Source organism: Akebia trifoliata, unplaced genomic scaffold (assembly GCF_017979445.1).
Source record: "Akebia trifoliata isolate Shusen 1 unplaced genomic scaffold, ASM1797944v1 Contig00147, whole genome shotgun sequence".
Lineage (NCBI taxonomy): Eukaryota > Viridiplantae > Streptophyta > Magnoliopsida > Ranunculales > Lardizabalaceae > Akebia > Akebia trifoliata.
The window spans coordinates 28,987-45,915 of record NW_028236852.1 but is presented as its reverse complement, the minus strand read 5'-3'; the positions used below and the strand labels follow the sequence as shown (position 1 = coordinate 45,915).

Below are 16,929 nucleotides of genomic sequence, written 5' to 3'. Positions count from 1 at the left end.
CTTTGATATGTATTGTTGATGCTTGCTTAATGATCTATTTGGTATGACCTTTTACTAGTTCAGTTTAGAGTCATTTTGGAATGTATTGTTGGTGGTTAGAACACATTTGGGTATAACTCAAACATGTATATTTAGCTCAAACAGGTACATTTAGTTATGTACCAAATGGTGTTGCTCAAACAATTACACAATCACAGTACCGTTAGTGTTGGTGTTTCATTCAATTTTGGTTTTTTTTATTTTTTTTTATTTCTAAAAATATGGATGATTTGCAGCAGGTTTTAATTGGGGTTGTTGATGTTGTAGTTGGTACAAGGTTGTTAGCTTGCGTATGACTTACAAGTAAGCTACAAGTTGATTCTTGATTAGAGGCTTAGAGCAAAATATTATTTTAATTAAAGAAAAAAAATTACTAATAAATTTGTAGAGTCAAGAATCTTTAAATAGAATGTCGAAGAGGTCTTTTATCTTGTTTGACAGGTAGTGCATCACTTGAAACTGATCTGTTTCGTATATTCCAGATGCAAGGGCATTCTATATTCAAGTGTGTAAGCATCAAAAGATATGATATGCTTTTATTCATTTAGCCAATTTATTTTTCCAGCTTAAAGGTTTAAATGCTCCATCATAGACACATTTTATAGTAATATAAAAGGTTCTAGGCTAATGATATTAAATACTAAAGAATTTTGTAGGTTCTTTGAAGATTACTAAATTGATGCTTTGAAAATCTTTGCAATGAACTTGTTGAACTCTAAATCTACTATTTTTAGTTATCAATTTGTATTTAATTTGTTTTAAACTTGAGATCTACAAAATTAGTTTCAATGTAGAGGAAATTCAATTCGTCTTGTCTTGAGATCTGTATTTTAGTTTCTAGTTTCTAGTTTTTAATTCTGATCTGTATTTGTTTGTGTTGGTAGAAGATATTTATTTTTTAATGATCTCTCCAAGCTAGATCTGGAGAGAATCAGGCCTCTGGAATAATTTATCTGAAAGTCTTGTATTGCAGCAAAAATGGCGGTGACATTGCCGTGAAGTTATACTACTAGCAATAGTGGCAACCATGGAGCTAATGATCTAGTATTACTTTGACTCTGTCACTTGCATTGTTCTATGTAATTAGAATTATAAGAATATTTGGATTTTTGGCGTTCCTCTGTGATGTTTATAAAATGTAATTCAGTATAATTAAGTGGAAAAAAAGTCACAATTTTCGCTCACTCAATTGATATTGTTGGTTTATTAGTGGGCATGGTACCTGGTTGCCAATTTAGACTGAAATGTAAACAAAATTTTGGTTCTGATTCTTGGGAAGGGAGATTTGATGCAAGAGAATTCAGTGTATTTTTTTTATATCTAAATTCTGAGAAACCAACATCTATGTATAGTCGTACATTTGTTCTGCAAATTTTTAAAGATACTTCATGATTAAATAATGTCATATTCATTTTGTCTAAATCTAAGTGTTTTCCACAATCCCTTGGGGATAGATATCCTTAGGGAGAGATTGACCATCTTACCTATAGATTAACATTTAAAATTGTTCAATTTATACTTTTTGATGATTATCGCACTCCCAACATAGATCCATTGTAGCACTTTAGGCCACTCCCAACATAGAACTATCTTCTAGTATTTTTGGTAACTAAGTTTTAAACTAGCTACTATTGGCATTTGTTTTCCATTAGTCTTTTCTAAGTATTGAACAATGAATATTGGTTGTGGAAACATTGAAGAAGACTTGTAGCCCTGAAGTTATTGAACGGTGTAAAATTGAACATAAAACTCATGTCATACCAACTTTGTGTAGTTCTTTGGTGATTCACTTATGAATTGGTGTGGGATTAGTAAAAGTTAGTGTGGCAATAGCATCTCTTTTATTATTTATTTTAGAGTTTTCAATGTATGGAGGTTGGAGGACATAGGTTGAATGTATAATATATATATATATATATGAAAAAGAAACTTACAATAGCGGATGTTAAGCTCCGCCGCTATATGTAGCATATTCTATTAATTTAAAAATTAACCTATTGCAACGGATATGAAAATCCGCCGCTATATGTAGCATATTATGTTAATTAAAAATTGACCAATTGCAGCGGATATTAAGATCTGCCGCTATATGATGTATATTCTATTAATAAAAAATTGACTTATTGCAGCGGATATTAAGATCCGCCGTTATATGTTTTATATTCTATTAATTAAAAATTAACTTATTGTAGCGGATATTAATATCTGCCGCTATATGTTGTATACTCTATTAATTTAAAAAGTGATTTATTGCAGCGGATATTCAAATCCGTCGCTATATATTGTATATTCTATTAATTTAAAAAATTGACCTATTGCAGCGGATATTAAGATCCACCGCTAAAGGTATTATATTTAATAGCGGAACATATTTTCCGCTGCTACATTTAGCAACCGAGGCAACAACGTTGGATTTTGCTTTCGCTGCTCATCGCCGCAATAACTTTTACCAGTGGAAAAATTACCCTATAGTGACGGAAACACTATAGACCAAAAATGTTGTAGTGATAGAATTTTGTCCTCTACAATCTTGAAGCATCAGATTATGTTTTTGATGCCACAAGGTGAGTCCAAGGACCCTTAGTAAGGTTGAAATACTTGTTAACTTAAAGTGGCGAAATGGGTTCCTCTTTATAATTTTACGAAAATTGATAGTTTTTTTTTATAAATATTTTTTTATTTTGATATTTTTATTTGTTTTTTTAATTTCCTCCCTATTTTCTTCCAATTAGCAGATTTTTCAAGAAATTACCTTTATTACCCTAGCACCTAACTAATGAAAATTAACGACTTAAATGCCCTTCTCTCTTGGGTAAAACTTTCTTTACCCTACTCTTCAACCTCAAGATTATTCTAATTCAACTTTCAAAATGTCTTTAATCATCTCTTCAACCTTAAGATTCTATCTACTTCAACCTTAAAATCTCAAAAACAAGATAGAATTTGTGAACTAAAAGATGAAAATAATCACTCATTTAAAGCTTGAATATGACTTGTTTTGGGAAGAAAAATTAAGGATTTTCAAATACAAGTTGAAGACGAGGGCATTTAAGATCTGTTTCCATTAGTCTATAACTGAAGACCGTTTACAAGGAGAAAAAATTGCTAGTTTGGAATAATTTTTAATTCTCAATGGGATAAATTTACCAGTTTAAAAAATATTTTTAAAATGTGTTGGTCCTTTAATTTTCTAAAAACTGTGTTGTTCTATTAATTTCCCTTACCTTATTTTGTTATGTGGGTGACCCATGGCTTCTTAATCATTCATGCATGATCCTACAGCACACATGTAGCATATGTAGGGGTGGGCTAGGTATTTAATGCTACTGTTCGAATAATAGTAATCATTCGAACCATGAGATGGTTATGAACTAATCAGATTGATTTTTCTTACTGAGGAAATCACGCGTAAGTGTGCAAAATATTGAATGACGATGGGTCTATATCCTCTACCTTTATATCAAATTCTATAGTTTTAATTGTTAGTCATGTCAAGCACCTAAAAGATCCTTGTAGTTATCCAACGCATCACATTTGCATATATGGTTCGAAAAATATGACTCATTCTCTGGAAATATATCTAAAGCATACATTGACGAAAACTCGAGTGAGGAGCTGGACCTACCTTCCTTTGATTTCGTTACGATTGCAAATGTCACTAATAACTTCTCTTGTCAGAATAAGCTTGGAGAGGGTGGTTTTGGTCCTGTTTACAAGGTAACTTCCCATTATTTATCTCATCAAATAAGCGTGAATCAAGTTGAATGTTCTCATAATCTTGTTCACTTGTGATAATCCTTAGGGTGAGCTTCCAACAAGACAAGAAATAGCAGTAAAGAGGCTTTCAAAGAATTCTGGACAAGGCCTCAATGAGTTTAAGAACAAGGTTATTTTGATTGCCAAACTTCAACATCGAAATCTAGTTAGGCTTCTGGGATGCTGCATTCAAAGAGAAGAAAAGCTTTTAATCTATGAGTATATCCCCAACAAAAGTTTAGACTTCTTTATCTTTGGTTTGGCCCTCTCTTACAACTTTACATATTTGACTTAATTGGATTGTTTATTTAGTAAAATCGTCAACTTCCATAGAAGAAGCAATCAGCTTGATAAACTTTCCATCAAAGGCAACATGGTGGTAGGAGATGAGGAGATTAGGGAAGGTGTGGTAGCTTACTACAAGGATTTGTATAAGGAAAAGGAACCATTAAGATCTCTACCGGATAATCTAGAGTTTACTTCTTTGAACTAGGAAGATATGGAGTGGTTGGAGAGACAAATTGACGAGGAGGAGGTTAGATCAGTTCTCTTTTCAATGAGTGGGGATAAGACGCCGAGACTAAACGGATTTACTATGGAATTCTTCAAACATTGTTAGGAAATTGTCTCAAATGACTTCATGAAAGTCATTAAGGAGTTGCAAGATAAGAAGTGCTTGGATTATAGCCTTAATAACACTTTTGTGGCTTTGATCGCCAAGAAAGTTGGGGCGAACATACTAGGTGACTTCAGACCCATTAGTCTAGTGAGCTCAGTGTATAAAGTTATATCCAAAGTTTTAGCTTCGCGCTTGAAAATAGTCTTACCTAAGCTTATCGGAGATGAGCAATGGGTATTTATTAGGGGAAGACAAATTCTTGATGGAGTATTGATGGTCAATGAATGTCTTGATTCAAAGATTAAGGACAAGAAATAGGGGATGATTAGGAAAATAGATTTACAAAAGACTTATGATCATGTTAGTTGGGTCTTCTTAGAATACATGACGGGGAGAATGGGTTGTTGGTGTAAAGTGGATAGGTTGGATCATGAAATGTATTACAACTGTGTCTTATTCGATTATAGTTAATGGGAGTTTAGCTGACTTTTTTAGGGGTTCGAGAGGGTTGAGACAAGGGGATTCACTTTCCCCATTCTTATTCCTTATAGTTGCAGAATCCTTGGGTAGATTGTTTAGAAGAGCAGTTGATTTAGGAAAGCTTTCGGGGTTTAGCATGAATGGTAGACAACACACTGATTTTCCTAGAGCATTCGAGGGATCAAGTGAGGGTGTTGCGGGTTTTATTGAGTTGTTTTGAGGCCATTTCGGATTTACATATCAATTTGCAGAAGAGTAAACTTTTTGGGGTAAGAGATGTGCACGATATTCATTTGATAGCAGCAACCTTGGGTTGTGGGCATAATATTTTACCCACGTCTTATTTGGACTTACCGTTGGGAGCACCCTACAATAGCATTAAAATTTGGGAAGGAGTGATTAAGAGATTAGAGAAAAGGTTAAGCATGTGGAAGGCCAATTATCTATCCAAAGAAAGGAAAATAACCTTGATAAAAAACACCTTGACGAGTATCCTGATTTATTTTCTCTCCCTGTTCACTTTCCCTAGATCCGTCAAAATCAAATTGAAAAGGCTTATGAGAAACTTTTTATGGAATGACAGGAATGATAGGAGGAAATACCACCTAGTTAGATGAAGGTTATTTGCAAGTCTAAGAAGAATGGGGGGTTGGAGATAAGGGGCCTTAAACTAGCTAATATAGCACTTTTAGGTAAAAGGTTGTGGAGATTCGGTGAGGAGAAGGGTAGTCTATGAAGGAAGGTCATTATGGTTAAGTATGGGAAAAAGAGTCTAGGTTGGAATAGCGGTGAGGTCAAAAGCTTGTATGAGTGCAATGTTTGGAAGGGGATTCTTAAAGTGAACGAGTAGTTCGAGAAATGGATTAGATTCAAAGTGAGAAAGGGAGACAAGATTAGATTCTGGGAGGATATTTGGTGCGGCATTTCGTCTCTAGCAGTCCAATTTTTGTCTTTGTATGCCTGTTCTCTGAAGAAGAACTGTTCAATCTAGCAGTGTCGGATTTGCAACGAGTGCAGCTCTACTTGGGATTTGGGGTTCAGGAGAAATTTTAATGATTGGGAGCTAACAGAGGTGACATCTTTCATTGATCTTTGAAAGCGCCCTCGATCCGCGGGGTGCGCGGATCCGCTTTTGACCCTTGAGGTTTGGGAGTCGCCACCTAGTTATTACGGTCTAGGAACCGATCAATGACTCTAAACGGATAAAAACTAATCTAAAACCAAAAAAACTGAATTCGGGGATCATGTTACGGGATTGGAAGGTGTTAGGCATCAACCCCGCCCGGCCAAAGCCGGTCTCTACTAAAGTCCCAAGTAAATTACATTGCTAAAACCTAGATAAAAAAATAAATAAAAATAAAAATTTACCTTTCCGATGGCAAGGACTTGGTTCCCTCAGATCTGACAAAAAGAACTCCTTGTACCGTGCTCCTTTGCTTCGTTCTGCTTCCGGATTTGAGTTCGGATCTCCAAGGCAAGGTATCTCCTTGTTTTTGAATCTGAACTCTTCAAGTTCGTTGTGGATTTGGGGATGTTTTTAGAAGGCTTTTGGGTGTTTTCTAGACTAAAATTGAAGGAGGGATGTTAGCTAAGGAGTTGGGGCTCCAAAACTAGGGTTTATGGGGGGCTAGGGGAGCTTCTAGACCTACTTATCTTAGGGTTTATTATTTGATACGAAAATAGGGTGTGAGCACCTCTATTTATAGATGTTTTTAGGGGTTGATTTGGATAGAGTTAGTGTTTAATTAGAGATCTTTTAATTAGAGTTGTGTTTTAGTTAAAATTATTTTAGGTAGAATTATGTTTTAATTAGAATTGTTTTAGGTAGAATTGTTTTTAAGTTAGAACTCTATTAGATAGAGTTATTATTTAATTAAAATTCTATTATGACTTTTGGTCTTATTTGATTGACTTTTAATGTTTTGACTTTAGTCTTAATTGATTGACTTTTAATATCTTGACTTCAGTCTTGCTTAATTGACTTTAATTTTGACTTCAGTCTCACTTGATTGACTTTAATACCTTGACTTCAGTCTTGCTTGATTTACTTTTAATTTTTGGAGAACCCCCTTCCATTATTTCTTTAATTCTTTGGACCCCCAAATGGAGGGGTCCTTAAAGAAATATCCCACGAACCCTCAACAATTTTGCCTGAGAGTCTGATTAATCAATTTTTTAGGTTCAACTTTTTAAATTAATTTTATTAATGTTTCACTTTAATTAATTAATATTTTATTTATTAATTTCGAATTTTTTAATTATGAAAATTGTGAAATTACCGTTTTGCCCCCGAAGAGGACTTTTCACGTTTCAAGTCGGTTTTTGATGTTCTAGGATGTTTTAGAATCAGTTTTTCGTAAGGAATTCAATGGAAATGTTGGTTTGTATCATTTATGAAAATTTTTATGTGAAATGATTGTGAACTTTATGAGGGGCATTTTCGTAATTTTGTCAAATTCTGTTAAAATTGGTGAAATGATCTATGTGATTTCGATTTGTTATTTTATGTGTTCGAGAGAGTTTTCCTAAGCGTAACTTAGGCTCTAGGGTTATTTTGATGTCAGGGGTATTTTGGTAATTTGATCAATTTTTAGTGATTTTTATCGTGAAGCTTCTTTTTGGTCTGCAAGATGATGATTTCTATGTTTCTGGGGTTGTGTTTTCCTAGCGTAGCGTGATTTCTAAGATTTTGTCAGTTCGAGATACCTCATCCGGATTTCTGAAACACATCTGGTAACAAAATAAAGCAACGGAATACACATCCATCATTGGGAATCCTTGCGATCGGGTTGACGAGTTGATTAATCAGGCAGATGCAAAAATGGGGTGTCTACAATCTTTAGCATTCATCTCATTTCAATGGTAGTGAATATGATAGATGAGAATGGAAGAGGGCCAAGGATTTGAGATTTTTTGTCAAGTCTTTCTTTAAATGGCTAACCCCTTTTGCCGAACCAACCCCTTTAGGGTCCATCATCTGGTCAAAGTTTATGCCTTCTAAAGTCTCATTTTTTGTCAGGTTGACCTCCCTTGGGAGCATTCTTACGATGGATAACATAATTATTCGGGGTTGGATCTCACCCAATTGTTGTCCCCTTTGTATGAAGGATGGTGAATCTGTTGACTATATTCTAATTCATTGCTCCTTTGCGCACATTATTTGGTCAAAACTCCTTGGTCTGTTTCGTGTCCAATGGGTCTTTCGTGTCCAATGGGTCTTTCCACGTAAGTTCTCCTCGTTGTTGGTAGAGTGGGTCAAATGCTTTCAATTCCAAAAAAAAAATTCCTTTGGACTAATCTTCCTTCGACTATTGCTTGGGGGGTGTGGAACGAAAGGAATAATAGGGTGTTCAATAGTAAGAGGAGAAGCTCTCACGGGGTTCTTGGAGATCATGGTCCTTTTGTACCTTTGGTCAAAACAAAACATAGAATTTACGGGGATTACTTTTGACGATTTTATTTTTAGATGGAATTTTTTTTGTAATCATTAATGTTTTAGCTTTCTTTGTTTTGTTGCTCTTGAGAGGCTTCCTCGGCCTCCTTGTACGTTGTTCTTCTTCTTCCTCTTTTTCATCAATATATTACACTTATCAAAAATAAATAAAAAAATTTGTAGAAAAAATCTAACTTTTATCAAATTAGTTCAGATCAAGCAAGATATGCTTTACTAAGTTGGCAAAAACGTTTTGATATTGTCGTCGGCATAGCTCAAGAACTTCTTTATCTTCATAGAGATTCAAGACTTAGAATTATCCATAGGGATCTCAAAGTTAGCAATATTCTACTAGATAGTGAGATGAACCTCAAAATTTCAGATTTCGGCATGGCAAGAACATTTGGAGGTAACCAGATAGAAGCAGTAACCAAGGGTGGTTGGAACTTAGTAAGTATTATAGAATTATTCTCCATGCACATATTATAAATCAGACTTGTCATTGGTATCAAAGTCTGCTACAGGTGTCCCAGACATAAATGTATGGCGAAGAGTCAGAAATAGTAGTTGATGCATGTATGCCAATCAATCAAACCCTTAACACTCTTTTGGGCTTTTTTATAAAGGAAAATGTTGGACTGCCTTGGTTGGACGTTGGTTAACACTGAGCTGATGTGGCAGTGCACAGAGAACAGTTGATCGTTTAACTTGTATCTCGAGGAAATAAATCTATGGTTAGATATGCACAGCAATGTCATTGCAGTGTGGAATGCAGTGTCCAACGAAGACAGTGGTAGCACGATTCTTTTATAAAAATAAAAAGAGAGATTTACCAGGCAAACATAGGGAGTGGATCCTTTTTGGTGCGTTTTTCCTGCAGTTCCTATAGTTCCATCATACGGTTGAGAGAGTGCCACCTGTTATAGAACGAAATTTCCTTTCCTTGAAAAGTTAGGAATTCAGTGACCATTTATTTTCAATTGCCCAGATCAGATTTAAAAATAATTGTTTTTTATTCAAATCTGATCCAAATCATTAATTATCATTACATGGTTGATGTGTTAGATTTTATTTTCAACATCCTCTCGATCATTTTTTGTATCTAGAAAAAGATCAAGAGCATCTTTATGCAACAATAAGCTGCATTTTTCACATAGATACAACAAGGTTACACTAAAGTTGCATTTGCAACACAAAATGGGGTTTTGTGATTTCATACATGAGAAAGACATAAATTTGTTTTCCTTGAGACAATCTTTTATCGACCCCCTAACAATGTAATACTTACCTGATTTGAACTAAACATTTTCTCACTTGATACTAAATTTCCCTCGGTGAGACTCCTTTCATTGTAGAAACCAGGTTGTTTAGGTTTTGGCGAAATCACACCCTCATTACTCAACATCAAAACCACAGACGACATGGTTAGCCTGTCTTCCGGACGCTGTTGCACACACAAGAGACCCACATGGATACATCTCAACACTTCAGACTCCAGTAATTGATCCCCCACCGATGAATCTATTAGTTCCCGCGCCTTGCCTTCATTCCATACTTTCCATGCCTAGAAACAATCCAAATACCATTATTCGTCAAATAATTAATAAAATATAGATTTTAAGAAGAATATGTTCATCCCTACACTTACATGTCCTATAAGGTTGAGGTCATGATCAGGATGAGAAAATCCTCTGTTTTTCTTTCCACACACTATCTCAAGCACCAATACACCAAAGCTGAAGACATCGGATTTTATTGAAAATAGTCCATCTATCGCGTACTCCGGTGACATATAACCACTACATGCCATCATAAAAATAAAAAATAATAATTTAAGCAGTTAAAGTAGATGAATAGGTTGGTAACTGTATTTAGTACTTACTATGTTCCAACCACCCTATTTGTATTTGCTTCAGTCTGATCTCCTCCAAAAGTTCTAGCCATACCAAAATCAGAAATTTTAGGGTTCATCTCATTGTCTAATAGAATGTTACTAGCTTTTAGATCTCTGTGAATAATTCTCAATCTTGAATCTCTATGAAGATAAAGAAGTCCTTGAGCTATCCCTATGATGATGTGAAAGCGCTTTTGCCAACTGAGTAAAGTACTTCTTGCTTGATCTGCACCATTTTAACAAAAAGTTCAAATCGAGAGCTTCTTCCGTTCCATGGATAATTAATATTTCTAATATAGTTTTGAAATTTAGAGGGCCTAACCAAAAATAAATAAGTCCAAACTTTTGTTGGCCATGTACTCGTAGATTAACATATTTTCTTCTCTCTCAATGCAACATCCAAGAAGCCTAACAAGGTTCCGGTGTTGAAGTTTGGCAATCAAAATAACCTCGTTCTTAAACTCGTTGAGGCCTTGTCCAGAATTTGTTGAAAGCCTCTTCACCGCTATTTCTTGTCCATTTGATAGCTCACCCTAGAGATTTCAGAGGTGGAAATGACAAGGAGAAATATTATTTAACATTCACCTTATAATTATTAATGTTTGAGCACTAATTCGATCAACATTATGGAAAGTTACCTTGTAAACAGGACCAAAACCACCCTGACCTAGCTTACTATCAGAAGAGAAGCTATTAGTGGCAGTTGCTATGGTAGCAAAATCAAACAATGGTAAATCTATCTCGTCCTTCTTGCTTTCGTTCGTGTAGTAAATTTTTTGTTTAGTACCTGTTTAGTATAAATTTACTTAAAACATTTGAATGAAAGGAATCAAAATGATGACAACAACCATACTATCTCTGAATTTCTTTTGACTTTTGCCAATTTGGACATCCAAAATTTATAATTTGGACAAGTATGTTAATAGATCTGTCCATCGAAAAAAGAAAATGATTCTTAGAAGAAGGTTCGAAAGGGAGGGTGAATCCTTAATTTTACCTCTTTTCTTTATCTTGATCTTCCAAATAATACAACAGATAAGTATTCCCAGGACAACTGGTACTGATACCATCACAATCATAGGTTTTTTCCTCTTTCTAGAATCGCCATTTATATCTACATTTCCATCATGGTTAGAAAGTTTAGAAAACAAAAAAAATAAAGAAATAAATAAAGAATAAAATACACACACACACAAGGACATAAACTTTTCTAAATTACCTTAAAAAAAGTAGCTCAATTATTATTATACTTATCCTTAATTGCTTTTAGTTTCCACCCATAGATGAGGAGGTGCTTGGCTACCAAATAATAATCAATCCAATCTCTATGATGTGAAAAAAGTTCCCTTGTGAAAAACCATTCCAAGTGTGTTAATGTAGTATATATAATGCATTAGTTCTGTTACTCTGTCATCATATTTTGGACTTTGTTTGAATTATATGTTGTTCATCAATGCACTAGTCACGTGTGTAGGGGTGTCAATGGGCAGGGCTTGCAAACATAGTGACCCGTAATGGATCAAACTTTGGAGAGGATAATAAGGCTGAGATGGTTTTGGAATTGGACGAGCTAGCACCATTAACTCAAGGGACCAAACTTGCGTTAGTGTTGTGGTCTGGTGGTCGACAACTGAACCTGTTAGTATCAGTTCAATGTACAAAATCTTCATTAAAAAAAAAAGGTGGTGTTATTGTCAATTAACCACAATAAATGCAATAGAAATATATAAGGGTTAAAAAGGTAGTTTTCCTACTTTCTCTTGGCTCAAAAAAATTATCATTTCTAAAGAAATTTTTCGTATTGAAAAATATTATTGCAAAAGTTATTCTCACAAAAGTGTTCCAACACAAGTTATTCATCAGTTAAAATAGGGAACTAAACCTAAACCAATTAATTTCTTACTTTCCTTAAATACTTTTAAAAAATGAAGAAGAAAAAATTAAAGAAAGAAATAGCATCAGTAGAGTAAAATCTAATCAGCCCAACCATACATACCTAGCTCTGAAGATGCCATTCGAACATAGAAATCTTGCCCACCAAAGTTAAACTGTCTAAGATCAACCAATTCCCCAAACCACATCACACACCCACTACCTTCTCCTCTAATATCTGAATTAGCATAAGCTGTACAAGAACAACTGTTCAAGCACTTCACCTCACATTCCTTGAGATTCATACTCTTGTTCACCCATGAGCCTGATGTATCAGGCAATTTCACAGATTCAAACTTCTTAAACCCATCTCCATTACTATTACAATCCAATGGTGTCCTCCGAATGCATCCACCAGACCATTCCCCTCCATCCCAATCATGTTGTGATTTGGGTGTAAATCCCTTTAAACAATTGCAAACCGGCGAATTGCTCATACTACAATTACTATAAGCACCACACAAACCATAACTATCACAAAGGTCTTTCTGCACAGTTAACAAAATTATCCACTCCATGTTTCGTTCATTCCATCTAAGATGTTGAAGTAAGCCCGATGGAGTCAACACGAACCTCGAAATAACAGAATTATTACTGCGTTCAAACACGAAATACAACTCTTTGCTATTAAATTCGAGCTTTGGATGGGGAATCAGTTTTATCATCATCTCAGGTGAACCACTAAATCGAAGCCCATTCCACGGTCCACTACGAAACTGCTCGATCGATCCCTTACGAAGAATAAATTCGGGACACCCACGAGGATCAATTCTGAAAGTGAAATTACCAAGAGAAGGGTCGTCCTGGTTCTTCCATGATGTCAATTGCTGACTCAGACCAGTTTTAAAGTTGAATCCAAACTTCATGCTTTCTAATACTGTGTCAGATGGATAATCGAAGCTTTGCCATAGATAGTTCTCAGGGTCATCTTTGCCACCTTCATATTTCAAAACAAAATTACCCGAGTCTAAGAGCCGAGCAATTGGATTCTTGGTTGTTGAATGATTCAAAGACGACGACCATATAATGCTGTTGTTTCGACTGAGAAGTATAAGATTTCCATTGTTGTTGATCTTCAAAACTCCTGATGAATCCGTAAGTGGGTTGTTTCTGTTTGCAACCCAAACTACTGTTTGAATTTTAATGTTCTTGTACCATATCCCCAAGTAGTACTGGTTATTGGAAGTAGAAGGATTGAAGAACCCTAATTCAAAGGTTTGGTTTTCCGAAACCAAGCTCTGGTTGTGTCTGAGGACTTGGTTTGGAATTAGAGTGTTGGTTGCAATACTTGAGACTTTAGAAAAGAAAAAGAGTAAAGTGGGGATGATGATAAGGAAGAGAACTCCCTCCATTAATTAGTTAAAGAGGGTAATCTCAAAGTTTGATTCTTTGGTACAGAGTCTTGAACACTTGAAACTTGAAAGACAACCTCTCTGAAGTCAAAGTTTCAGTGTCATCCATCCATGATGAGCTTCCCGTGAATTCCTTTCCTTGATACGCGTAGCCGAATGGAGTGCGATTTTGGCGACCCCCACTTTAGAGACCCCGCATACCGATTGTGTTCCATGGAGTATTTAACGAATTCTCTCTTCCACGCTGGTATTTTGTTCTTCCGAAACTAACCTCAGTAAAGTTGGAGTGCAAATAGCAGCTCTCTTTTATAGGATGCTGGAAACCACGTTTTTTTTTTTTTAATAACTATTTTATGTTTTGTTTTTAGTATTATTTATTTAAAAAAATGAAATCAGATTTTGTATATTAGTAATTGATTTAACAAGTTTAGAGTCCTAAATTTTGTAATCTAATTCGTTGCGTTAAATTGGTGTTAATGATATGGAAGAACAAAACACCAGTGTGTGCAGGGGTGGAGTTAGGATTTTCCTGTAGTGGGGGCAAACGATGATTAGTTGTATAGTGAAGATAAATGATTTTAAGAAAAAATTAAGATGTTTTTAATTAGAAATTAAAGAAAATGATATTTAGGTCATTTTCAATTAATATTTGAGAAATCCTGGTCAAGAGGTAATGTCATCAATAAAAAATTGAAGAGGTGAGGGAGTGGGGACAAATAGGGCATGTAATTAGTTGAAAATGTAGAGGTGTCTCAAAGTTCTATGAGGACAAATGGGGCATGTTATTCATATTTTCAAATAAAAGTTTTGCCTCATGTTGAGGCTTTCTGTCAAACAGACGGTTGAGATGATATAGGTTTTCAAGAAAAATATACGCCTAGAAAAAAAAATTGTATTGGTTCCTAGGTGATCAATATTAATTTTTAGAAATTTTCGTTATTCCTTTTATCTCAATTGTTTATTTGATGAAGGAATTGGAATCTAGCGTTTTCAAAAATAATAAAATAATAAAATGAAAGTGATGTAACTGTCCATAGGTGGATTTGTGGCTTATAATCCAAGACACTGGATGCATTTTTGGATGTGTGGTTTGATTCGAATTATCCAACTAATTAAAAAAAGTATTTTGGTGAAGCTTATAAAACACTAATAAGATAGAGATAGGGGTGGAGTCAGAATTTTCCTGTAGTGGGGGCAAACTATGGTTAATTGTATAGTGAAGATGAATGGTTTTAGAGAGAAATTAAGAGGTTTTTAGTTAAAAGTTGAAGAAAATGATATTTAGGTCATTTCCAATTAATATTTGAGAAGTCCAACTCAAGAGGCAATGTCATCAACAAAAAATTGAAGACGTGAGGGAGTGAGGACAAATGGGGCACGTAATTAGTTGAAAATATACGGGTGTCTCAAAGTTCTTTTGGGACAAATGGGGTATGATATTCATGTTTTCAAACAAAAGTTTAGCCTCTCATTAAGGCTCTCCGTCAAACAAACAATTGAGATGATATAGGTTTTTAAGAAAAATGTACCCCTAGGAAAAAAAATTCTATTGTTCCTTGGCGATCAGTATTGACTTTTAGGAAATTTTCGTTATTCTTCTTATCTCAATTGTTTGTTTGATGGAGGAGTTGGAATATAGCGTTTTCGAAAATAATAAATGAAAAATGAAAGTGATGTAATTGTCCATAGGGGGATTTGTGGCTTATAATCCAATACATTAAATGCATTTTTGGATGTGTTCAATTCAAATTATCCAACTAATTAAAAAAGTATTTTGGTAAAGCTTATAAAACACTAATAAGATAGAAACAGGGGCGGAGCCAGGATTTTCCTATAGTGGGGGCAAACTATGGTTAGTTTTATAGTGAAGATGAATGGTTTTAGGGAGAACTTCAAAGGTTTTTAGTTAGAAGTTGAAGAAAATGATATTTAGGTCACTCCAATTAATATTTGAGAAGTCCAGATCAAGAGACACTGTCATCAACAAAAAATTGAAGAGGTGAGGGAGTGAGGACAAATGGGACATGTAATTAGTTGAAAATATAGGGGTGTCTCAAAATTCTATGAGGGCAAAAATTGGACGGAGGTGAGGGTGTAAGGGCAAATGGGGAGAGAGGTGAGGGAATGGGGGACAAATGGGGCATGTAATTAGTTGAAAATATAAGGGTGTCTTAAAATTCTGTGGGGGCAAAAATTGAAGGGAGGTGAGGGTGTGGGGGCAAATGGGGAGAGAGGTGAGGGAGTGGGGACAAATGGGGTATGTAATTAATTGAAAATATAGGGGTTTCACAAAATTCTGTGCGGACAATTGCCCCCACCAACTCCTTACCAGCTCCGTCCTTGAGTGTGTGAGAGAAAATTGGTTAAATACTCTATGTCATGTGGACCAATGGGTATGCGGGATCTCTAAAGTGGTGGTCAACAAAATCGCACTCAGCCTAATGAGGGTAGTTTAGAAATTTTGAGAGTTTTCAATACACGCAGGTTAATGTGATTGGTCCTTCTTGAATCCGGTGATCTCTCTGAGGAGAAAGTGTTTGGCTCAATTTATAATCTCAACATTATATTATACCACTCCCATTTAAACAACTTCAATTTGTTTACAATTATGATTAGGCTCATATAAAAATCCTAAATCCAAAAAATAGAAATCTCGAGAGAGATTGTGAAGTTTCTACTAGCACATCAACTTTTACTTATTCTAAATGATTCACTTTTTTTTTTTTAATTGGGAGTGTCAATAGCTGATCTCTTTATTTATAAACTGTTTTACTTTTGTTTTTTAAGAAAATAATTCACCTTACTAAGGTAGTAAGGCTAGTCGGACCCCCCCCCCCTCCCCTCTCCAATATGCTAGTTTGATTTCCTCTTGTTTTTATGTTGCTCAAGTCAAACAAACGACAAAAAGCTAACCATTAGAAGTAGACTTCTAAGCACCATATGCAATAATTTTTAAGAAAATTGCGCACTTGTTGTTGTCCAAGACAGAGACGAGTCTAGAATTCCGGATTTGAAACCATAGGTGAAACATAAAAAAAGCAAGAGGGAATCCTTATAAAACAGGGTATTAATCTCTTGAAGATTACAACTGATCTCTAGAAAATCTGCATTTTTCCTCAAATTCTAACAATCACGTTGTTAGGGAGCCTCAACTGTGGGTTGAGACTAGAAGTCTTATATTTATGAGTCAGTTGGAGTGACTGCAGAAAACACTGTATTTCACTCTGTGGTCACGTAGAGGTGTGCACAGAATCATAGATGCTTTCATCCATCTCACTGCACTGGGAAATACAGTGCTTGCACAGTCACTTCAACATTTACCAATATTTATACATCTGGACAGATTTGTCAATTAATATGTAGTGAACTTATGTTAATATTCCTTTGGTTTTAAAAGGGAAATGCTGAATTGTCATCGTTTCAC

General features: G+C 35.0%; 1 protein-coding gene across 3 annotated transcripts; it reads right to left on the bottom strand.

Moving 5' to 3' along the window:
- Nucleotides 1-9,511: 9,511 nt before the first annotated feature.
- LOC147381899 (G-type lectin S-receptor-like serine/threonine-protein kinase At4g27290) lies at nucleotides 9,512-13,735 on the bottom strand. Of its 3 annotated transcripts, XM_086429843.1 has the most exons (7): nucleotides 12,218-13,731; nucleotides 11,219-11,335; nucleotides 10,860-11,008; nucleotides 10,544-10,754; nucleotides 10,210-10,447; nucleotides 9,976-10,126; nucleotides 9,512-9,891 (listed from the first exon to the last, which is right to left on the bottom strand). In XM_086429843.1, exons 1-7 carry the CDS (start codon nucleotides 13,503-13,505, stop codon nucleotides 9,586-9,588), a joined length of 2,460 nt encoding a protein of 819 aa, XP_086285969.1. In that variant the 5' UTR covers nucleotides 13,506-13,731; the 3' UTR covers nucleotides 9,512-9,585. The 3 variants fall into 3 exon arrangements, with proteins under 3 accessions (XP_086285969.1, XP_086285971.1, XP_086285970.1); XM_086429844.1 differs by lacking the exon at nucleotides 9,976-10,126 and having other exon boundaries at nucleotides 9,752-9,891; nucleotides 12,218-13,735; XM_086429845.1 differs by lacking the exons at nucleotides 10,544-10,754; nucleotides 10,860-11,008; nucleotides 11,219-11,335 and having other exon boundaries at nucleotides 12,218-13,733.
- Between the last annotated feature and the right edge of the window lie 3,194 nt (nucleotides 13,736-16,929).